The sequence below is a fragment of the Lynx canadensis genome, chromosome D2 (assembly GCF_007474595.2).
Source record: "Lynx canadensis isolate LIC74 chromosome D2, mLynCan4.pri.v2, whole genome shotgun sequence".
Taxonomy (NCBI): Eukaryota; Metazoa; Chordata; class Mammalia; order Carnivora; family Felidae; genus Lynx; species Lynx canadensis.
The window spans coordinates 42,265,771-42,290,808 of record NC_044313.2 but is presented as its reverse complement, the minus strand read 5'-3'; the positions used below and the strand labels follow the sequence as shown (position 1 = coordinate 42,290,808).

Genomic DNA, 25,038 nt, shown 5'->3' with positions numbered 1-25,038 from the left:
CTTATACACTTTAAAAGGTGAATTTTATGCACGTGAATTATATCTCAACAAGGCTGTTATAAAATACTATTCTGATAAAGATAATTTTATGCATGTGAGTTATATCTCAATAAGGCTATTATAAAATATTATTCTGATAATGGATTTATACTTCATCAGACTGCCAGAGGCATCTATAATACATAAGGAATACAGACCTCTTTCTCTTTACCTGGAGATATACCCCCTTCTCCAATTATTACCTAGAAAACTCCAGACATTTTTCCAAAACCCAGCTCAAATATTTCTTCAATAAAGCCTCTTTCCCACTTGCCTGGGCAGTTGATTTTGTGTGTTGTTAGAATGCTTCCATGTATCTCTTATATTCCTAAGCCCTGTGTTTGTTACTGACTGTCTCTAGGTTGATAATTCTTCTGTGCAGGTATAATGGCAGGTATACAGACAAGGTATATCTTGTATCCCTAGAACCTGGCATGATGCCTGGCACACAGTGGATGGTCTTCTGATGAGTGAATGAATAATGAGGCTTTCGTGTGGCATAAGAAATACATTAGGAGGAGGGTGTTAAAGGGAGAAGGAAAGAAGAATTACTTGTTTTTTTTTTTTCTACTGAAATCGGCAAATAGACCCAACCTTCTAAAAAAGTTACGTAAGTGCCTTTTGCTAAGAATTGTATTTTTTTTTCAACGTTTATTTATTTTTTTTGGGACAGAGAGAGACAGAGTATGAACGGGGGAGGGGGCAGAGAGAGAGGGGAGACAGGAATCGGAAACGGGCTCCAGGCTCTGAGCCATCAGCCCAGAGCCTGATGCGGGGCTCGAACTCACGGACCGCGAGATCGTGACCTGGCTGAAGTCGGACGCTTAACCGACTGCGCCACCCAGGCGCCCCCTAAGATTGTATTTTGATCAACAATCCACCATATATCAAATACACCTCCCTTTCCTTCAAGGAAATTAAATTTTAATCAGCAAACTTATCAATGTGTGCATTTTATTATATGTAAATGTATCTCAAAAAATGAGAAAAATTGAGACAAATAATTTAAACATAGGAGAAAAACATGTAAATGGCATAATGACCAAAGAACTAAATTACTGTTCTAATAATCAAGGGAATATGCCAGTGTAGCACATGCTCACATGCCACACGGGAGCTGGAGATAAAAACCCTCTAAGTTCAGGGGAAGAAGTCACTGAGAGCCTCTCCATAGTGTATTCTGTGTAGTATTTGGATAGGTTGAGAGGATGGCAGCATTGTAGCCAGGGACAGTCGTAAGGACAGAGGCATAGAAGTGGGGAAAAGGAAGACATGTTCAGGGAGGGTCAGGTAGGTGACCCTTAAGAGCATTTCACGTGAGAAATGTAAGAGCCTTGAGGAAGAATAGCAGTGGTTGGGATGGTCGTGGAAGGTGTGAGCCAATCAGACTGCAGGGATTAGGGGACCGATTGGGTATAAGAGGGTAATGGAGGAGTAAAAAAAAAAAAAAAAAAAGAAATACTGGTCTTAGTTAATTGGTAGAAAAATGGAACCGAGAAGGGAACAGGGCAAGTTATTTCTGGAGATAGTAAATAATTCTAATTCCGTTGGTTAAAAATAATCAGGCTTATGTTTTGCATCTAAACATTTAAGAATAAGTTACATATTTGTAGAAATGAAAGTGTGGTTTTTACACTTAATCACACTTTACAAGATAAAATGCATTTCTAAGAAAATACTGTGTTTTCAAGAAAATGTAATTTTGCCATCTTTTCTGCATGTGTGTGTTTTTCTTTCTTAGATTCCAAGATAGTCAGTGATGCTGTACTTCAAGACTTACTGGCATACGTGTCTTCAAAACATTCCTATCTCCGAGATCTTCCTCAGAGGCAGCCTCAGAGAGTGAGCAGTATAGAATTTGTAGAATTGGAGGAGCTGCAGCCGGACATGTTAGTCCATGCGGTGCTGAGGGTTGTTGATATCACTATACTGACAGGTAAACACTGGGGGCTCCTTCTCAATTTTAGGTTATAAAATAATTAAGATACAAGACTTTCTTAGGATATCATTTGGGTATCACGGTTGTATTTATCACGGGACATTAGAGTATGGTGTCACCTGTGAGAGAGTAATGCCAACTAAAATATTTCTTTTCCAGAGGCATTATACAGCTATAGAGGACAGAAGCAAAGGAAAGTTATGTTAACAGTGGAACAGGTCCAAGGTCAACATTATGTGCTTGTATTATGGGGTCCTGGAGCAGCCTGGTACCCTCAACTTCAAAGGAAAAAAGGTAAATACACCAAAAAACATTTAATTTATTTATAGTTAGGTAAATGATTAATGCTTATGAGCTTCAGATGAGGAACTTCTTAAGAGATTAAGAAGGTCTGTGTTTGAAATAGTAGGTGGTCATAATTGACTATTCTTCTTGAGATTTCTTCTGTTATAATTTTATACCTCCTGTAAGCAGTTTAGTGATCTGAAAAGTCCTCTATAATTAATGGTGGTAGAATAAAAGCTTCTACTTATTCCCAGGTATACTACTTTACCTTTTTAGCGAGGGTCTTATCTCCTTCAGGAAATGTTCTTTAAAATTGAATTCTGGAGAAGCTTCTACAGTTTTTATTCAGCCAAAGTACCCTGATAAATAAACTTCTCCCTGGTTATAAGGCAGATGTTAGGGGAGCTGCATTAACCCTTTCAAGTCTCAATGTTACTGTTTAATAAATGAGTGCATTCCAGGCTTTTATACCAGTTGTTCTAAAAGCGCGGACTATTAGCCATCCATAGAATGTTCGTGTTTAAAATATGACCCACGATTCCGTTTTCTTTAAAGCAGGACTTAATAATAATTTATGATGTATTTAATTAAATGGAATTGATGTTTCAAGAAAATGATGTATCTTCATTTTGATATTGTGAGATTCTTTAGTTGTAACAGTCAGAGATAGTTTAATTAGTGGCTTACCAGTCATTTTATCCTGCTAAATTAATCTACAGATTGATTAGGTGTGTGACTTTTTTTTTTTTTTACCCCAAAGAGTTAATGCCTCTTCCCAAACTTCTACCTACAAAATAATTATCTAAGGATATGATCTGTCACATTCTCTCTTTTAATCATTAATAGCCCATAACCAAGATTTGAGATAAGTCTGACTTTTGACTTTCATGTTAGGATCAAACAGCAACAAATATTTGTTCAGTTGAGAAATCCGACAAACACGTGTCAGTGGTAGACCAGCCATCATTATTGACCATTATGTCAGAGCTGGGAACATGAGTCTAGTGCATGCGGGACAAAATGTAGGTCAGAGGTGTTATTCCATTGATAATGGAGCTGTAGCCAAGCACACTGCTCTGTGCTTAATGTGGATATTCTTTGAAAAGTAGTAGTTCTTTGGTTAATAGAAGAGACATTCCAGTTGTCTCTAGATAATTCTATGGTATTTAGGTTAATATTGAAAATTTGTGAGTCCAGGAATTAAGATACCGTTGTTCTTTGTTCATTCATTCATTTAGCATACTTTATTCATTACCATCACTTTTAAGTTATGATATCCACCTCAATACCTCAAGATTATTCTTTTTAAAATAGGATAATACCAATTTTGAAGGATCATCTAAGTAAGTGATTCTCCCTTCAGAAATTGTTAGCATTTTATGTATTCATTTAGGACTTCTTGAGGCATTCTCTATATTAACCTCCACACTGGCACTGGTTTTACCTTGTTCCTGAGGTAACAAACTCACATGTAGGTGATATAATCAGAAATGACCGTCAGGTAGTTGTTACTGATACTGGAGATCACAGAGGTGATGTTTTGGGGGAAGAATAAGAAGAAATCCCAAATTCACATTCTTTTGAAATATGCATGGGAATTTAGGATGCCTCATATGTAGCAAGTGTTGATCACAGTCTAGGTCCTAATGAGTGTGGACTTCTTAGGGATAAGTGGGGTACATAAAATAAGCTTATTCAGAAGTGAATGCCTTACTCTATGCAATATTCACCTGAAAGTATTTAATAGAATCTAATACTTAAAAATGTTAACAAATTATAGTAAATCACTCTTGTGATATTACTAAATAGGCAGAGTAATGCAAATGATCCCAACATTTGTGATTATACTTCAGTGCAAAATCATAGTTAGGGTCTGCATGGAAGTTTGAAATCTATTCACATCCTTAATTCTGATTCAATATAAAAATGTATTACAAATTGTCTCAAATACCAGTCTCCCTCAGACTAACTAGTCCAACCTGCACAGGACTCCTCTCTGTTACTTGAACTTGCTGATCTTTTTCCTGGCTTGGATCCTGAATTTACATGTTTCCTTTGTCCAGAGTGCTTTCCCCTGAAGCTCCCTGCGTGGATGCTCCTTCATTTCTCAGCCCCAATTTCATATTCTCAGAGGGGCCTCACACACATATGCATAACCACTCTCTATCAGATCAACTCTTTGAAGGCCATTTGTGCCACTGAACACAATCAGGATTATCCAGCTTATTTGCTTGCTTGAAAACTGATTTTCTCCATAGATTAAAATTTCTATGAATACAAGCATCCTGCCATGCTTGTTCACCACTGTATGCTCATTACACAGCACTGTGCCTGCCTCATAGATATTTTCTTCTTTTTTTAATGTTTATTTATTTTTGAGAGAGAGAGAGAGAGAGAGAGAGAGAGAGAGAGAGAGAGAGAGAGACAAAGTGTGAGCGGGGAGGGACAGAGAGAGGAGGGAGACACAGAATCCAAAGCAGGCTCCAGGCTCTGAGCTGTCAGCACAGAGCCCAGACGTGGGGCCGAACCTACAAACCGCCAGATCATGACCTGAGCTGAAGTCAGACGTTTAACCGACTGAGCCACCCTCGTGCCCCCTGTTTTCTTATGATAAATGAATTAAGAATAAAATACAGATTAAGCAACCAGTCAAAATTCCCAGTCTTTAAGAAGTACGAGACTCATGTTGAGGAGGAATTAACTTCATTCAAATGATAAGAAAAAAAAACCCACACATTTGAAAATGTCTGTGCACAGAGGTTTTGCAATCCATGAATGTATTAAGAAATTACATTTAAACTTGGGCACAGAGGCTTGTAGTTAGAAACTGGACCTTTCTCTGGGATAATTTCAGCAATTCAGGGGATGTATCTGAAGTAACAGGAATGAATGTCTCAGGGTGTGCAGAGAGCAAGAGCGCTGATGGGTCGGGGTTCTTGGGACTGGGAGCTGAAAAGCTTGTGGGTACCAGGCAGCTTCTCTGTCTGTCTGCTTTATTCACTCCTTGCAGACTTCCTCTGCTTTTCAACCATAGGGAAGGCAGCAGAAGAGGTTACTCTGTAGCTCCTGCTCTTACTTTTCCTTTTAACCTAGACCAGGTGCCATTTCCAAATTCCTAGCACGGAAAATCTGATTGCCCGGATTAAATTCTATTCAATCAACTGTGGCCTCAGGGACAGGGTGGGAAAGTACAATAGGAATGCCTGAGCTTATTTCAGAGGGTGAAGGAGCAGTTGAGAAGGTCATTTGTGGTCTGGGTGGACACAGAAAGGTATTCACTACCAAAGATATGTATGTTCATTAGCCTGGAGAGATGGAAATGATGTTATATTAGTTTAAACAGTACATGATAAAATTGAAAATGAAATATATATGTGTATAAAGCATATGCCGTATTGGTGCAATAATGGCAATTAAAAACATGGAAACAGGAAAAAAATAAGTACATTATATATTTCTAGTACAGTAGATCCCATTTTAATAAAGCGGGTATGTAAGTATGTGTATACATTAAAAGAATTGGAGATACTAAATACTAAGAATTGGAGATACTAAAATGCTATAGGTGTTTTTTTTTCTTTATGCCTCTAGTTTGAATTATATGATGTGTTGAATCCACATTTATTTTTAAACCTTTAGTAAAAACTTCAAACTTAATATATACAAAATAATAATGAGCTACAGTACCCATTATCTACTATATGAAAACATTGGCCAATCTTATCTATTACTGCTCTTTTCGTTTATTATATCAATATTTTATAGTAATATATTTTATTATAATTAAGAATAAAGGAAACTTTTTCCTTTTGGAAAAGAGCAGTAATGTTGAAATATCGAGCTAACAATTGAGAAAAAGGAGAATAAGTTTATACTTCATATTTGTGCCAAAATAAATTCCAGATGCATTAAAGTTTCAAATATCTTTAAAAAAAGAAACCGTGAGTAGTAGAAGAAAATATAAGCAAACTTATTTGGTATCTAAAGAGTAGAAGGTTAGGGGCGCCTGGGTGGCTCAGTTGGTTAAGCGGCTGACTTCGGCTCAGGTCATGATCTTGCGGTCCGTTGAGTTCGAGCCCCGCGTCGGGCTCTGTGCGACAGCTCAGAGCCTGGAGTCTGCTTCGGATTCTGTGTCTCCCTCTCTTTGCCCCTCCATACTCATGCTCTGTCTCTCTCTCTCAAAATAAATAACACTATGGGGCGCCTGGATGGCTCAGGCGGTTAAGCGTCCGACTTCGGCTCAGGTCATGATCTCATGGTCCGTGAGTTTCGAGCCCCCGCGTCGGGCTCTGTGCTGACAGCTCAGAGCCTGGAGCCTGCTTTGGATTCTGTGTCTCCCTCTCATTGACCCCTCCCCCATTCATGCTCTGTCTCTCTCTGTCTCAGAAATAAATAAACGTTAAAAAAAAAAAAAAAGATTAGAAGGTTAAAAAATGCAGCAACAAGAACCGTACATAAAAATCACCATATACCAAGTTAAAAAGGAAGTGAAAACCAGAAAAAATATTGCATTTTGTCAGAAATAATGCAATAAGCAAAAGACAAATATCTGTAAGGATAATGGGCAAGAGATATGAACAGAAAGTCCCCAAAGAAGAAATAAAAATGGCCAATGAATGTATGAAAAAAATTTACTTACTAGTAATTGAAGGCACACAAATAAAATAATGACAGCCCGTGATTTTTCTCCTGAGAAATTGATAGAGATATGTGGAGGAACAGCTACTCTCATAAACTATTGGAAATGTAAATTGGCAAAACCTTTCTTGAGGACAACTGATAATGTGTTTGAAAATCTCAGAATTTGGAATACCTTTCGCCTAATGATTATACTTCTAGGAATTTCTCATGGCTATAGAGATGTAGCTAAAAATATATTTATCACAGTATTGTTACAATAGTAAAGAATTGAAAAACAACCAACATGCTTTAATGGGGAATTGCTATAATAATTTTTAAGATTTTGGAATATCTGTGCCAAAGTATTGACATATTATGTAGTATTTTAAATAATATAAAATATGGGACGCCTGGGTGGCTCAGTCAGTTGGGCATCCGACTTTGGCTTAGGTCATGATCTCGTGGTTCATGGGTTCGAGCCCTGCATTGGGCTCTGTGCTGACAACTCGATCCTGGAGCCTGCTTTGGATTCTGTGTCTCCTTCTGTCTCTGTCCCTCCCCTGCTTGCTCTCTCTCTTGTCTCTCTGTCTCTCTCTCTCTCTCAAAAGTAAATAAACATTAAAAAATTAATATAGAATAATACTTAAGGACATACAAAATATATTTAACATATTAAGTAAAAATCACATTGAAAACAACTGGATGTCCACAAAAGTGTTAACTGTGTTGATTGGGGATGTTGAGGTACAGGTGTTATTTATTTGCTTATTTAGCTTCTCTCATTTCTAAGCATGTATTTTATAATAAGACAAGCAAACCATTTTAAAAATAGCTATTGTTTTTAAGCAACAACTTGGAATATATATGCTTTAGCTCTTCCTAACGATGCTCTGTCTGTACAGATTTACCGTTTTTAAGACTGTCCATTTTCCAAACGAAACTAAGGAAAAAACTAAGGAGGCAGTGTTGGGGAGGGGTGTGAATTAGATTTATTGCCTGAAGGAAACTAAAAATACTGTTTTATAAAAATAGCTGTTATTGTTAGAAAACTTAGTGCTAAGAAATCTTTTTGTTTTATTATAAAGTTGAATTTATTAATATAGAATGTGATTATTTGAAAAGGAGCTCTGTGCTACTTGGTTTTAAGGATTCAGATTATTACTGACGGAGCTAAAAATACATGCAATTGTCTCTCAATGCTTTTTTTTTTTTTTTGGTCCTGGAAAAATTAGCTAAATAAGAAAACAAAGGTGTTGGAAAATCAACGAGAGGTATTACTTATGGCAGACATGTGTCCATTTCTATGCCTTACTATTTTTAAAAATCTTTGCCTGTAAATACCAAAACAGGAAATAGCTACTCTGAAAAGCAGTTGGTTATGATAAATTATGACTGTTTAAGAGACCAGGAAATCTTTAGAAAACATTTTATTAAAATTATCCTCCAGCATCTTTATCCTATTGCCTTAAAACATCGTTCACATTTTGTCTCTTTACACCCAAATTCCTTAGTGCGATAAATGTTGCATTTAACTGATTTAATCAGATTGATCTATTTAATTTGATTCTGAGCCTAGATTATTTCTTTTTTGGTGACTTTTTGTTTTTGTTTGTTTGTTTAAGATTATATTTGGGAATTTAAATATCTTTTTGTTCAGCGCAATTACATCCTAGAAAGCTTAGAATTGCATACAACATCTTGGTCATCCTGTGAGTGCCTGTTGATGATGATATAAGGGCGGTTAAATTAAAGCAAAATTCCAAAAAAGCATGCCCTCCTTTGTGAAGATGTCAGATTTGGCAACACACTTAGAGGATAAGCGTTCAGGTAAGATCTCTATATATGTAAGACACTGCTAGTTTAAGCTGCCATTTGTGGGGAAAAATGTACAATTGAACATAAAAGTGAAATACAGATCATCATAAATAACCGAACCAGATATTTGCATCTTCTGAGCTTTCTGCCTAACAATCCTTTGAGGTTAAGTTGTAATTATTAGAGAGTTACTTAAAAATATTTTTTGGATATTTATACAAGCCATTCATCATTTAATAAACCGGAAATAGAAAAATTACCCTAACCAGAGTGACTGTTGAGATAAGCATTTTATCAAGTTACTAAGCTGCTACCTATACATGGTTGTTAAAATTTAGCATTGATATAGAATCCACGCAATTTGCTTACTGCTTAATAAAATATAATGTACTTTCTGAACTCACGTGTTTGTATGTGTGTGTGCATATATGGGTATAAAATTAATCCTCAGAAACACTACATGAAAGAATGGCTTTGGAAATGGATTTTATTCACATACACGCTTTCCATGAACTTAATACCATTAAAGTAATTAGAGTGCAGTAGTAAAAGGAATGTGCTTTAGGTTCAATATGTTATACACTTCAGAATAAAGAGAGTCAAATAGTGAAAATAACTAGATAAAGTGATACAAGTTAAGTGGAAAATACTTCTCATAAATTGCATTGGCTTCCTAAGTACAGAGATGATGCTAAAAGTATGCTAACTCCTAGTTAAAGGTATAACAAATTAGATGGCATTCAAGGCTATATTTAAGGTTGCTAAATGCCAATAATCAATCAGTAAATGTCAGTGATCATCAATCTTGGAAACTAATAGAATGTTTTCTAGTGGTTATTGTAGCAATTGTTTTTAGAGGGGAAATGAGGGTTGAAAAAAATGGAATGTATCTGTAGGTTATTGTTACATAATTTAAATTTCTAATGAAGAAGAAAATATTGGTCAAATTTTTTTCTCAGAATTTATATAAGATTACCATTTTTGGTGCTTTTGTAGGTTAAGTTTTTAAGAATATCTCAGGAACTTTGGATCTTGATAGTAAGTTTTAATTTTATTCTCCCGTTTGCATGAGTGATTTTCTGAATTCTTATAGATGGTTTTAGATTTTATTAAATGCTAGGTGTGGTTTAAGTGAAATAAGATTATTTTTACAATTCTAATAAAAAAGAATCTGTTCCAAAATGAAATGGGTTTGAAGCTCCTAAGAGATCACATGCTAAGATTTTCAAGTTTATTTCTGGGACTTTTTGCTGGCATGCTATACCCCCTTTTGGTACATCCACAGAAACGTGTAAGTTGTATCATAGGCAGAGCAGAGGATCTATCAGAGTGCTTTTCAAATACGGCTCAGAGTGTCAGATTTAAAAAGGTTTTTAACTGAGTTTTTAGGGCATAATTTTCATACAGTAAACTGCCCTTATTTGAAGTATACACATTCACACTGGTGAGTTTTGACACGAAACCCATGAAACCATCACCACAGTCGTTAAACCATCACCAGTCTGCCCCTTTGTAAACTCTCCCTTCCACGCATGCCTGCCCCCTGATCCTTCTAGGCAATTAATCTGCTTTCTATCACCAGAGATTAGTTTGCCTTTTCTATGATTTTTTATACATGGAATCATATATTATGTACACTGTTTTGTTTGGCATCTTTAAGCAAATTCTTTTGAGATGTATCTCTGCTTTTGTGCATATGACTAATTCATTCCTTTTTATTCTGTTGTATGAATGCACTGCGATTTGTCTGTTCGTCTGCTGATGGACATCTGGGTTGTTTCCAGTTCTTGGCTATTATAAGTAAAGCTTCTATAAACATTCATGTATAAAGTGTTAGATGGACATAGTCCTTTCTTTTTTTGCTGGGTAGGTACCTAGGAGTTGAATAAATAGCTGTATTGTATGGTAGATGTGTGTTTAATTTTTTAAGAAACCGTCAAACTGTTTTCCAAAGTAGTTGTAGCATTTTACATTTCCACCAAGCAGTGTGTGGGAGTTCTGTTTTTCCCATATCCACGTCAACGCTTGGTATGAGCATTCTTTTTAATTTAGGTAATGATAGGTGGTTGTGGTTTTAATTTGCATTTCCCTATTGGCTAATGATATTGAGCATCTTTTCATGTACTTCATTGCCATCCATATGTCTTCTTTGATGAAGTGTCAACTGAAATCTTGTGCCCATTTAAAAAACAAGGGTTGATTATTTTCTTATTATTGAATTTTGAGAGTTCTTTATATTCTGAATAAAAATTATTTATTAGATATATGCTTTGCAAAGATGTTCTCCTAGTCTATCACTTGTCTTCTCACTTGTTCTTTTAACCAGGTCTTTTGAAGGCCCTAAGTTTTGAATCTTGATGAACTCCAATGTATCCATTAAAAAAAAAAAATTATTATTTTGAGAGAGAGACAGGACATGTGTGAGCAGAGGAGGGGCAGAGAGAGAGAGGGAGAGAGAGAAGACCAAGCAGGCTCTGTGCTGGTGCTGTCAATGCAGAGCCTGACACAAGGGCTCCATCTCACAAACTGAACTGTGAGATCATGACCTGAGCCTAACTCAAGAGTCAGCCGCTTAATCAACTGAACCACCCGGGTGCCCCCGGAATACTCTTTATTTGCGTTTAGTGGTTTGGTATAAAGGATACAACTCAGGAACAGCCAAATGGAAGAGATGCACAGGGCGAGGTATGGATGAAGGGGCACAGAGCCTCCACCCTTTTCAGGTTCTCCCAGTACCTCAACATGTTCATTAACCCAGAAGCTCCTTGAACCCTTTTGTTTAAGGGCTTTTATCAAGGTTTCCTTGTGTAGGCATGATTGATTAAACCACTGGCTGTTTGTGATTAATTCAATCTCCAACCTCTTTCCACTCCCCAGAGTTTGGGGGGGTGGAGCTGAAAGTTCCAACTCTCTAACCATGCCTTGGTCTTTCTGGTCATCAGCCCCCTTCCCCACCAAGACCTGAAGCTGCCCATGGGCCCCCAGCCGCCCGTCATCATCTTATTAGTATACAGAAGTCACTCTTATCACTTGGAGATCCAAGCATTTTTTAGAGCTCTGTGCCAGGAACTAGGGACAAAGATCAAATATTTATTTTTTATTATATCATAAGATGGGAGCATAAATCCAGTCCCTTTTTCTACGTTGGCCAAATGCCAGATTAAAATTTTCTGACTTGTGTAGTGTTAATTCACATATGTATGCATATATGTTCTCCAAGATATGACCATTATTAAGTCTAAGGAGAATGCAAGTGGAAAACAAAAACAGTAACACCTCTCAAAAAACCCAACTTTTAATGGAATACAGAGATTTATTCTTAGAGAAGAACTCCATATACCTAGTTCTACATTGCAACATTTATTAATACTAACAGTTAATTAATTTTTTTTAATTTTTAATGTTTACTTTTGAGAGAGACACAGTGTGAGCAGGCGAGGGGCAGAGAGAGAGGGAGACACAGAATTCAAAGCAGGCTCCCAGGCTCTGAGCTGTCAGCACAGAGCCCAATGCAGGGCTCAAACTCATGAACCGAGAGATTATGACCTGAGCTAAAGTCGGATGCGTAACTGACTGAGCCACCCAGGCATCCCAATACTAAGAGTTAATTTAAATTAATATTCCTGGGGGCGCCTGGCTGCCTCAGTCAGTAGAGCATGCAACCCTTGATCTTGGGGTCATGACTTCGAGCACCATGTTGGGTGTAGAGATTACTTAAAAATAAAACCTTAAAAAATTAACATTTCTGGAAGATGAACACAGATGATAGAATATACAAATTTTTATACTGCTTCATATTTATGCACCCCTCCTCTGCCCTCCAAGAGCACTATAGGCTTATGGAGCTGGTTGCTGCAAGAAAGTATGCCACAGGTAGAATAGGGGCTACATTTAACTTGGTGTCATGGAGAAGTCAGCTCTATTATCTACTGCTTACACAGAGCAGCTCCCTTCTGGAATTGAAGACATAGAAGTAGATTTTAAAATAAAAATGGCTATCATAAACACTAACAAAATAGGTGCTCACAGCTCTGAAGATTTGGTTTGGGGGCTGAGGCTGAGGATTGGGCATGTCCTTGCAAACTCTGGAGATGGACTCCCCGTTGTTAAACCATGCAGAGACTTTGTGCTGTACAGTCAGTCCCTGGTTAGGCTGTGTTCAGAGTGGTCCTTTTAGCCATTTTTCCTTCTCTTTGTGTTCACTTATGAGGGCTAAATTCATTGTTTCTCTCATTGTTTATGTGTTTTTAAGACAGAAATGGATAGAGTATATAGAAGTACAAGCAGTTTTTTCCTGACATGTTTCAGTTAAATAAAAGGAGGGAGAAAGGGAGCTTAACATGGGACAATTTCCTAAGAAAGTCTGTTCTCTTAACAAAACTTCACAGAAGCTGGACGGGGTGAGGCTGTGCCTGGCTCCTTATAAAGAAATGAAGATGCTTACTCAGTATCTGGTCCTTCCATCAGCAGAATGTCAGTACCCAGCAGGCTATAAGCCCCCTCGAAACAGAAACTACATTAATAATGAACTTTTAATTCTTTTATAGAGGTGTGTAAATTTATAAAATGTTAGGAGTGATGTTAGTGTTCTTCTAAAATTATTGAATTCTTTCATCAATGTTTTAGTGATTCAACATGTCTGTGGAAAGGTGTGATGTAGAGTCTGCTGTAGTTTATTAAGTATGCTGACCACTACGTATTCTTGCAATTCATGTAGGGATACAGGACATGATTGGAAAAGTCTTTGGGTGCCAAAAGACTAAAGCAAACAGAAGGACTTAGGAATAGGAAAGTCACCATTAGTGGGCGTCTTAAAGAAGACAACCCAAAAAGAGCATAGGTAGCCAGAAGGATGAGTTCCTGACCTGGAGTATACTACCTGCTAAAAGGATGAAGAAGAACAAATCCAAAGGCTTAAATAAAGGTTTTAAACTAAATCTGGAGAGGAGGGGAGAAGATGAACTCAGATGAACTCACAGACCTCACTAGTATATAATAAGGCAAAGGTGAATTAGGAAAAGGGAATGCCTGATAGATACCAGATACTCAGTATTTGTCTAACAGGTGAATGCATGAGCCAGTGAGCAGTCAAGGAACATGCTCAATGTCCTGGCGAGTCACACATTTCGTAAATGCAGACTCTCGGTGCTCATGTGCTGTGTAACCTATGCCCAGAGAATGGATGGTGATGGGCAGGAAATTGAAAAACAAAAACAAAGTTTAAACAGAGGATAAGCTAGTGGTGTATTATTTTGGATAAAGCAGAGACTGAAAGAATAGCTGACCTGCCACTTGGCTTTTAGCAATGATCAGAAGAAAGACAGGACAGGGAAAGAGGGTATATTAGCTGGTTTCAAGTGTTTGAAGGAATTTCTCCTGAAAGAAGGATAGACCTTATTTTGCATGATGCTAGAGAACAGAGAGGAAGAAAACACCCACCTCTGTAACCAAACTCTCCAAATAAATCTTCACTTTTAGTTATCGGCAGCTCACCCATCACTTCCCAGAGTAAACACTGAAGTTGCAAGCGGGTGAGATTGTCCAGGGAAAGAGTGAACAAAAGAGAAGACCAAAAGCGAGTCCTCAGGGATATCCTTCACTGTAAAAGCAACTGAATCAACCATATCGTTAACCATGTTTGTAAACTGCAGTTATAATTTTGGTCCTATCATTTATAAATACGTCTTTTTGTTGGTCTCTTGTAGGAGTGATTCTAATCAAAGCCCAGATTTTAGAGCTAGTGATACCTGTTACAGCAGCTCAGAAGATAACTCTGAATGACCACAGCTCCCTGAGGAGCATCCTCTCTTCCCTTCCTGACATCGTATATACTGGCTGTGCAAAGTGCGGATCGGAACTGGAAACTGATGGGAATAAGATCTATAAACAGTGCTACAGCTGCTTGCCCTTTACGATGAAGAAGCTGTACTACAGGTGAGGCAGCCAGGCAAGCCAGTGGGACGGAAGATATTTATTATTAGAGGACCGGAAATGACCAACAAATCGTATATATCAATTCTTACTTTCTTTTTTTGTTTTTTTTTTGTTTTTTTTGTAAGTTTCTTTTTTTTATATATGAAATTTATTGTCAAATTGGTTTCCATACAACACCCAGTGCTCATCCCAACAGGTGCCCTCCTCAATGCCCATCACCCTATGAGAACTAACTAGAGCTAAATCCAAGAGAATACATTTTTTTCCCTTGAATGACAAATGGTTATTTATGAAAGCAAAAATTATCCAGTAATCATAACAGGAATTTTTAAAAGCAGTAATTGGGAGGTTTTTATTGTCTCCAAGCAGCTATACTGAAGAAAATTTTTACTTGGTTTATATTTTTAACCAAGATCTAAATGGCTCATGAGAAACTGATTTCCCTACCTTAACATATAATTGGAATTTAAAAGTTAAAAGTATTCTATGATCTAACCTCTGAGTTATGAAAGCTAATAAGATGTTTAACTTTTCTGTGCCTTAGTTTTTCCAACTTTATATTAGAAATTAAGGATTGCAAATGTTCTTTGGTAAAATTGCAAACCAGCTCAGTGGAAAACACATTTTTCAAATAATAAATGTTCAGAGTCATGGATAATATTTTTCTTTTTACCTTGTAAATTATATGGCTTTACAGAATAGCCATCAGTGTCTTATGCTCTTTTCTATTTCTAACTACTGCAGTATCTAAAAACTAAATGCACATGTATTCAGCATGTTATCATGGTATACATTAAGAACATTTTCAGAAGCTTAATCTATAAACCTTATAAATAAGTAAGTACATTTTGCTCTTACTCTGAAGGTTGCTTGTATGAGAAAGAAAATTAAATTAAGATGCATGGTATATAAGAAACATAATTAATTAAAATTTATTTCTTATCAACAGTTAAGGCTCCTTACAGAGTATATATGTTATTTTATGCCATTCTTAATGTTCCTAATCAATATATTGTTTATTGGACAAAAACATTACCCAATAAATATCCCTTAAAGAGAAGAGAGACTTTGAATATTCAGTCTAAAGAATAACTGTTCAAGAGAAGGACCTCACATATCAATATCACCCGATTATGGTATAATCTAGTATGAGGTACATAAGGTCTAATCCTAAACGATACTGCATTGAAGAGGTAGTGCTAATTCTTTGTGTTACTCGAATGTTGATAGACAAAGTAAGAGTTGGGTTTTTTAAAAAATTTATTTAAAAGTCTTTAAATTGTTCTTAGGTTTAGGATCCAGATTAAAAGAAAACTTTGAGATATTAAATGACAGGTTCTTTCAAATTATCACATATGTAATTCAGAAAACATCGCATAAATCATCACTTAGGACTCTACATAACTCAGCAAACTGAAGAAGAAAAAGCTCTGGTTATTTTTCAAAGACTCCATCAATTAGGCAGTTATCAGGTGTCTATGTATGTTCACCTGATACTTAGTGCTGTGGAGGTTATATTGATTGATACAAGCATACTTCTTGTACTTAAAAGTCTTTTATGAAATACTTAATGAACATTCCTATGGCAGGACAGTCCCATACTGTGAGTGGATCAATCACATTTTATGTTGGTTACTTGCAACTTGGAGCTGATTTTCTAGTGGAAACATTAGATACCATGGTCCAGCAGCACGTGGGCCTGGTCCAAGCCGCTGCTATGTCTTGCTCAAACTGTCAGAGCAGCATCGTCTCTCGGTTGGTCTCCTTCTGCCTTTGCCCGCTCCAGCCCATTCTCTACGCAGCTGACTGGGTGATCGCTGCCTCACTTAAACACCTTCCAGGAGTTTCCCCTTACACTGTCGTGCCCGTGTTGCACCCGCAACCTTGTCTGCTGCCACGCATCCCCCTGCTCGCTGTGTTCCAGCCACCCCAGCCTTCGGGCAGTTCTTGGACACTCGTTCTTCTTCTCCGTGGGCTTTCTTGCGTGTTCTTCCCTCTGCCTGATTCCACCAGCCTGGCTCCCTCACGTCTCTGTTCAAATGGTACTTCATCAGGAGGCCTTCCTAATCCCTCGATTTTCTGCTACAGCACCAGGCGTGTGCACATTGCAATTTGTACTTGTCTAGTTGTGTTCTGTCTTTTCTAAAAATCGTCTTTATTGGGTAGAACTCACGTAGCATCAAATGAACCCATCCAAGATATACAATCCATGGTTTTAGTATATTCACGGAGTTATGCAGCTGTCACCATGGTCAATTTTATGACATTTTCATCACCCCTGGCCCCAGTAGCCCCATTTCCATTAGCAGGCACCCCCCCCAACTCAACGTTTGGACTGCTCCCCACCTTTTGGCTGCTATAAATAGTACTGCTGTGAACATTTGTGTACACATTTTCATGTGAATGTACGTTTTAGAATTGTTGGGTTGTATGGTAACTCTATGTTTAACTGTTTGAGGAACTTCCAAACTGTTTTCCAAAGGTGTTGCCCAGTTTTACATTCTCACCAAGAGTATATGAAGTTCTGCACATCCTTGCCAACATTTTTTTATTATGTGTTTTTCTTTTTGTTGCTTGTGCTTTTAAATGGTATCGTAGCTAAGAAAGCTATCATTCTTAAGCTGAGATCATGGAGATTTACTCCTATACTTGTAAGAATTTTATGGTTTTGACTCTTACATATAGGTCCATAGTGTATTTTGAGTTGTAAGGATTATAAGGAAGGGGTCCAACTTCATTTTTTCACATGTGGATATCCGGTTGTCCCGGCATGATTTGTTGCAGAGACTATTCTCTCCCTGTTGAATCATCTTGGCATCACTGTCAAAATGCTTGCTGTCTTTTCGCCCCTCTAAACTCTTACGCTCCTCATGTGAGGGAACCAGATTTGTCTTGTTTCCTAGCAAGCACCCAGTGCTTAGCATGGTGCTTGGCACATAGTAGATATTGAGTGTGTATTTGCTGAAATAAAGAATGAAGGAGGAAAGACAGCATGGGGGAAAGAGTAGAGTGAAAAAGAGGGAAGACCTAGAATCATCACGTGGGTAAAGGGGGAAAATCAGGAGTGTGGTTTAGCTGTTATGTTAAATTCCTCTATATTAATGAGTCTGTTTCTAAAACCTGTTCTCAATTTATTTTTTATAATTTATTTTTAACGTTTATTTATTTTTGAGACAGAGAGAGACAGAGTATGAACGGGGGAGGGGCAGAGAGAGAGGGAGACACAGAATCGGAAGCAGGCTCCAGGCTCTGAGCCATCAGCCCAGAGCCCGACGCGGGGCTCGAACTCACGGATCGCGAGATCGTGACCTGAGCTGAAGTCGGACGCTTAACCGACTGAGCCACCCAGGCGCCCCTACAATTTATTTTTAAAAGAGGTAATATAGCCATGGTAAAAATGCGAACAGTAGAGGAAGATACAAAGCAGAAAGTTCCTCCCCACCCACCCCGTCCACCACCAGTGCTGATTCCATGCTTGTCAAAGTTTTTTGTATATTCGTCTAGTAATTTATTATGCTAACACCAGCACATGTATATCCCTTTCTTTTTTTTTAATTTTTAAAAATTGTTTTTAATATGTAAAATTTAATGTGTAAGACATTCCTAATACCAACATAGAAATGTTTAAAAGATACAAAAGCCTTACTGTGACAATATCCCCTCCCTCCCTCCCCCCACCCACTGTGTCCTGGGCCTCCGTCCAGACACAGGCTGTGCGCGTCCCTGCCCAGATTTCACTCCCCTGCGACACACAGCACTCTCTCCCCATCTCATCATTTTCACTTTGGAAATCAGTGCATGTCAGCAGTTAGGGAGCTTCCTCACACTTTTAGTTGGCTGCCTCATATTCCATACCTGAATAGATCAGCATATATTTAATTGGTGCCTTGTGGGTAGACAGTGATGTGTCCAAATGTAACGCAACTGCTAACAGTATTGCAGTGCACGTCCTGAGACAAATGCCCCTCCTATGAGTGATTGTATGGCTGCAGGATAATTTCTGGGCTGGCAGATACTGGTAGAGTGCCTTCCATCAACACCGGATCAATTCCATACTTCCTGCACCAATGTATGAGAGTACCCATCGCCCCACAACCTTGCCAACAAGAATCATGCTCCTCGACCATCTAGTAGTTGCAAATGGAACCTCAGTGGCCCTTTAACTGTATTTCTCTCATTACAAGTGAGAAGTAAGGTTGAACTTTTATTGGTGGTGGTTTAAGAGCTATTGCTTTTGCTTTCCTGCAAAGCTTTTTTTTTTCTGTGTCCTCATGGCCTTTGCCATTTTCCTATGGGTACTTGTAGGAAACGTTCTATTAAAGGACATGAGCACTTTTTTTTTTTTTTTTAATTTCTATCTAGGTTAGTTAGCAGATAGTGCAATAATGATTTCAGGAGTAGATTCCAGTGATTCATCCCCTATGTATAACACCCAGTGCTCATCCCAACAGGTGTTCCCCTTTAATGTCCCTTACCCATTTAGCCCATCCCCTCCCCACAACCACTCCAGCAACCCTCAGTTTGTTCTCTGTATTTAAGAGTCTCTTATGTTTCCCCGCCTCCTTGTTTTTATATTATTTTTGCTTCCCTTCCCTTATGTTCATCTGTTTTGTAACTTACATTCCACATATAAGTGAAGTCATATAATATTTGCCTTTCTCTGACTAATTTCGCTTAGCACAATACCCTCTAGTTCCATCCACGCTGTTGCAAATGGCAAGATTTCATTCTTTTTGATCACTGAATAATATTCCATTGTATACAGATACCACATCTTCTTTATCCATTCGTCCATCGATGGAAATTTGGGCTCTTTGCATACTTTGGCTATTGTCGATAGTGCTGCTATAAACATTGGGGTGCATGTGCCCCTTCAAAACAGCATCCCTGTATCCCTTAGATAAATACCTAGTAGTTCAATTGCTGAGTCATAGGGTAGTTCTATTTGTAACTTTTTGAGGAACCTCCATACTGTTTTCCAGAGTGACTGCACAAGCTTGCATTCCCACCAGCAGTGCAAAAGATATCCTCTTTCTCTGCATCCTTGCCAACGTCTGTTGTTGCCCGAGTTGTTAATTTTAGCCATTCTGACTGGTGTGAGGTGGTATCTCATGGTGGTTTTAATTTTCATTTCTGTGATGATGAGTGATATTGAGCAGTTTTTCATGGGTCTGTGAGCCATCTGGATGTCTGCTTTGGAAAAGTGTCTATTCATGCCTTTTGTCCATTTCTTCACTGGATTATTTGTTTTTTGGGTGTTGAGTTTGATAAGTTCTGTATAGATTTTGGATACTAGCCCTTTATCTGATATGTCATTTGCAAATATCTTCTCCCATTCCGTCGGTTGCCTTTTAGTTTTGCTGATTGTTTCCTTCGCTGTGCAGAAGCTTTTTATCTTGACAAGGTTCCAGAATTCAGTTTTGCTTTTGTTTCCCTCGCTTCCGGAGACGTGTTTAGTAAGAAGTTACTACAGCTGAGGTCAAAGAGGTTTTTGCCTGCTTTCTCAAAACTCTAGGATTTTGATGGCTTCCTGTGTTAGGTTTAGATCTTTCAACCATTTTGAGTTTATTTTTGTGTATGGTGTAAGAAAGTGGTCCAGGTTCATTTTTTGCATGTCGCCGTCCAGTTTTCCCAACACCTTTTGCTGAAGAGACTGTATTCCATTGGATATTCTTCCCTGCTTTGTCAAAGATTAGTTGGCCATATGTTTGTGGGTCCATTTCTGGGTTCTCTATTCTGTTCCATTGATCTAAGTGTCTGCTTTTATGCCAGTACCATGCTGTCTTGGTGATTACAGCTTTGTAATACATCTTGAAGTTCAGGATTGTGATGCCTCCAGCTTTGGTTTTCTTTTTCAGGATTGCTTTGGCTATTCAGGGTCTTTTCTGGTTCCATACACATTTTAGGATTGTTTGTTCTAGCTCTGTGAAGAATGCTGATATTATTTTGATAGGGATTGTATTGAATATGTAGATTGTTTTGGGTAGTATTGACATTTTAACAATATTTGTTCTTCCAATCCATGAACATGGAATGTATTTCCATTTTTTTTGTCTTTTTCAATTTTACAAGATTTCTATAGTTTTCAGCGCATAGATTTTTCACCTCTTTGGTTAGGTTTATTCCTAGGTATTTTATGGGTTTTGGTCCTTTCTTTAAAAATACAGGGGCGCCTGGGTGGCTCAGTCGGTTAAGCGTCCAACTTCGGCTCAGGTCATGATCTCACGGTCTGTCAGTTCGAGCCCCGCGTCGGGCTCTGTGCTGACAGCTCAGAGCCTGGAGCCCATTTCAGATTCTGTGTCTCCCTCTCTCTCTGCCCCTCCCCTGTTCATGCTCTGTCTCTCTCTGTCTCAAAAATAAATAAACATTTGAAAAAAATTAAAAAAAATAAAAATAAAAATACATAGATGGGGCATCTGGGTGGCTCAGTTGGCTGAGCATCCAACTCTTGATTTCAGCTCAGGTCATGATCTCAGGGTCATGAGATCAAGTCCTCCATTGGGCTCCAGGCTGAGCGTGGATCCTGCTTGGGATTCTCTCTCTCTCTCTCTCTCTCTCTCTCTCTCTCTCTCCCTCCCTCCCTCCCTCCCTCCCCCCACCACGACTCCTCCCCTGCTCCTACCTGCATGTTCTCTCTCTCAAATAAATAAAAAATGCATAGATAGAATAATATTCACTTAGTTTTATTCATGTCGTTGGTTCCTTAGAGTCCATCTAAGGACTGGCATTCCTTCCCTAATAGCACTTATAACCCTTCCTCATTCTTTTTAACACCCACATAGTATTCTGCTGTAGGACATACTGGAAATGATTTATCTTGTTCCCTGTTTAGTGACGTGCAGAACAGTTTGGTTAATAGTTTGGTTCTGACAGGAAAGAGCCCAGTTGGGAAAAATGACTTGAAATTGTGATTTTTGAAATGTGTGATTATCTTTATTTTTATTTCTAAAAATAATTTACACAACGGTGTAAAAATATGTTTTCTTATATTAGTATCTGAAATCTTAAAATGAATCTGGAATAAATCAAATTTATCCATTTATTGTTTGAAACTTAAAAAAAAAAAAAAAAGCCCTTCTCTTATTCCTAGGATGTCTCAGAGCATCCTAGAGTCATTTTAGGAATTAAAATGGACTCTGAATAAAAACCCAGTGCTCTTTGAAATGACCTTGTATTTAAGCATTTCTTTAATTTGAAAACCTTGTTGAGGGTCGTGTGTTATTTGCTCTTTTGTAGGCCAGCTTTAATGACCATCACTGATGGAGTACATAAGGTGTGCGTCCATGTAGGATCAGAGCTGATTGAGAAGATGCTACTCAACATTTCTCCTGACTGGCTCAGCAGAGTTGTCGGTAAGGTATCAACACGCCGTCCAGGGGCTGCTGTTGGTGAGACCATTCATTTCAGGGGTGTCCACAGTATACTGGAGCAGAAAGAACACTATGCTGTAAATTAAGGTCTTTTTTCTATCCACGTAAAAAGGAAACAAAGGGGATGTCAGTTGGAAGATAAGACCTGCCCCTCTCCCCGCAGTAGGGCACCCCTGATGGTCTTGATCCTGGGCGGTTTCCTGCTCCTCCCCCAGGAATGGGGGGATTTTTCTTTCACCTTCCCCGCCCCTCTCCCATCTTCAGCACTGGAGCAGTAGGATTTGCCAGTCCCTGCTGGAGCACTTTAAGGTTCTTGTTCCTTAAAGGAGGGCGGAGGGGTCCTGGGTGGGGGGTGGTTTGTGTTTTCCTTGTGGCCGCTTCTCCCCTTCTCCTGGCCTCACCAGGTTGGAAGCTTTCTCTCTGTCCTGCCCTCAGTCCAGGCTTGTGAGCACCTGGTAGGGACGAGAAGCACAGTTGAGGGTACGGACTCCCCTCGCCTGTGCACTGGCCTACACTTGGCTTTTAGCAAGTCATTAAAATTGTAGCTCTCCTGTACTCCTGTTCTGTCCCCGCTCACTTCGATGGGTGTGGCTGTCTCACTGCCTCTGCCTTCTTAGCGGCTCAGTAAATTGTGATTTTGTAGTTTCTTCAGTTTTCCTAATAACTGTTAAGGTTGGAGCCATGTTCTTTCCAGCTTTTCACATCCTAACTGGAAGGCTCTCTGTTCTTTTTTTATTCACTGTCTTTATTAACTTGCATTCTTTTGGCTCTTTCAGGCCTTCTCTCAAGGTTGTTTGTTGTATTTTCAGTCTCGTCCCTTCATTTTAGGCACAATACCAGTTAGTCTTCGTTTCTCACAGAAGCACCATCATCCTCAGATCAAATATATGTCTGTTTTGCCCACAGAGTCAAAGTTGTCCTTCCTGGCATTAATTAAATTGTAACCCTAAGGGAACATGTGGGTACCAATTCTAAAGTGGTCATCAGACCATTCAAATGATCACTAATCTTGACTTCTTTTAAGCTTATCCAAGTGAAAATACAAAACAAAAAAAAGAAAGAAAGAAAGAAAGAAAGAAAGAAAGAAAGAAAGAAAGAAAAGTATCATTAAGAGAATTCTCTCACTTCCAAAAATTTGTGATTGGCTGCCCAGGAGTCTGTAGACCCGATCCAAGAAAGGCTGGTGGTGTTGGTCAGGGAGCGAGTGTAGCTTGACATGTGCCTGGTCAGTCTAGTATGGAGGCACCCCGCTCAATAACTGGATTTGGTGTCCTAAAAAAATAAAAGGAAGCCTATAGGACAAGTGCAAACATAGAGTGACATAGCTATATCTATAATTTCAGTATTTTTCTGTTATGAAGATTTGATGCTCATTGCATAGCTGCTTCAGGGTTTTGTTATATAAATTTATACATATGATAAGGGCTGTAGACTGGATAAATAAGAGTTCTTTTCTGACCCGGACACACTCTTTTTGTCTCAGACTTGACTTAAGAAGATGTTAATGTCCGCTTTTTCCTCTGTTGTTTTAAGAAGCCCTTAGCTGTGCCGAGTAGGAACTGCCGTCAGTCTGAACAGCCTGTCCATGAACTGTGGGTCATCAATTCTAGAGTATCCTCAGCGCCCGTGTCTAGAAGGAGAAGGGGTAGAAAGAGAACTAACTGTAAAGTGGGTTCGGGGCTTGAGAAACCAAGGGGAACAGTGAACCCTTAGCCCTGTGCGTTTCCGTCGCCCGGGAGGGACGCTGAGGCTGTGCGCGTTTCCTCGTTCCGCAGCCCCTTCGTCAGAGGTCACGTACGGCATGGTCGCCGCAGACCTGTTCCACGCGCTGCTGGCAGGCGGAGGGGCGCCTTGTGCGGTGAAGCTGCAGAGCCTCTTTGTGCTGGATGAAAACAGCTTCCCCTTGCAGCAAGAGTTCTCCCTCCTGGATGTCTATCCGGACGGCACAAAGCCCGAGCCCAGTGCCCTTCTCTGAGGCCACGTGAGGAAATCGCAGGTACTTCAAGGAGGACCGCTGGAATGATTTGTGTCTTGAAATGAATGTCTGGCAGGGCTTTTCCTTGGGTTTTGAAAAAAAAAAAAAAAAAAAAAAAATTTTTTTTTTTAATAAAGAGAATTGTGTTCAATATATAAATTGAGAGTTTTTTTCAAAGAGAATTCTGCGAGGTTTTCTGTTTGTTTTTTGGCCTTTTCCTTTCCTGCTTCTAGAGGAAGGCTCTAGTAATAAGGGCAACATGCAGCAGTGTCCTGGGAATTAAAGGTCTGCTCTACGGGTCCCTGCGCCATTCGAGAGCTATACTAAGGCCACAGGACACAGATGAAAGCCATTTCCTCGGGAGTTGCTTTTCTGCCATGCTTACAGACTCTCCGTGCTTTCCCTTAGTCCTGCTTGAATAAACTGTCTATGTGAAATGATTTCCTTGGTTATAACCACACATGATAATGGGTTAGTTTGCCTAAGCCTGTGTTTAGACAAGTTCAAGACAAGCATGTCTAAGAAGAAGCATTTGAAAATGAAGGCAACAAGATCCTGCTTCAACTCCTTTTATAAACGGCGGAAGAGAGCCACGTTGCTAGTTCATCTCTAGGATCCGATCACCTTACTGAACTGACATAGTAACAAACACCCGTTTGTGCTCTCACGGTTGTAGAAGGAGCTCATGTCAAGTGGTCGTCACTGATGAGGAGATGGTGCTCGACCCGGACGTTTGCAGTACGCTGAGGGTTAGTAGAGCGATAATACTGCTGGAAAATAACTAAATTCATAATTAAATGAACCAGTTTGTTTTTCCGTGCATGTACTTTTAAAAGTTCTTTTGGTTCATTGAAATTGTTTTCTCTAATTCAGGGTTTGTTAGATTTTTTTTTAAATTTGGCTTTTCTAAAAATGAACCTCAGGGCTTTTGTGATCCTCCCAGAAATAAGATGCAAAAATGTGTGTGAGAGAGTGCACACATACAGAAGCACATCTTTCCGTGGAGGAGGTCAGTAGTTTTCAACAAATCCTTGGAGGGAGCCTTGACCAAAAAAAAAAAA

The 25,038-nt window shown here is 38.8% G+C and overlaps 1 protein-coding gene across 1 annotated transcript in view; it reads left to right on the top strand.

The window, feature by feature from the left end:
* The window catches only part of SHLD2 (shieldin complex subunit 2), an 84,103-nt gene extending 59,065 nt beyond the window's left edge, over window positions 1-25,038 (top strand). The window contains 8 exon segments of the mRNA XM_030333986.1: window positions 1,781-1,975; window positions 2,138-2,272; window positions 8,506-8,601; window positions 8,604-8,624; window positions 8,627-8,710; window positions 14,404-14,632; window positions 21,869-21,984; window positions 23,778-25,038. Of these exon segments, the coding sequence (XP_030189846.1) occupies window positions 1,781-1,975; window positions 2,138-2,272; window positions 8,506-8,601; window positions 8,604-8,624; window positions 8,627-8,710; window positions 14,404-14,632; window positions 21,869-21,984; window positions 23,778-23,977 (1,076 nt within the window). The 3' untranslated portion in view covers window positions 23,978-25,038.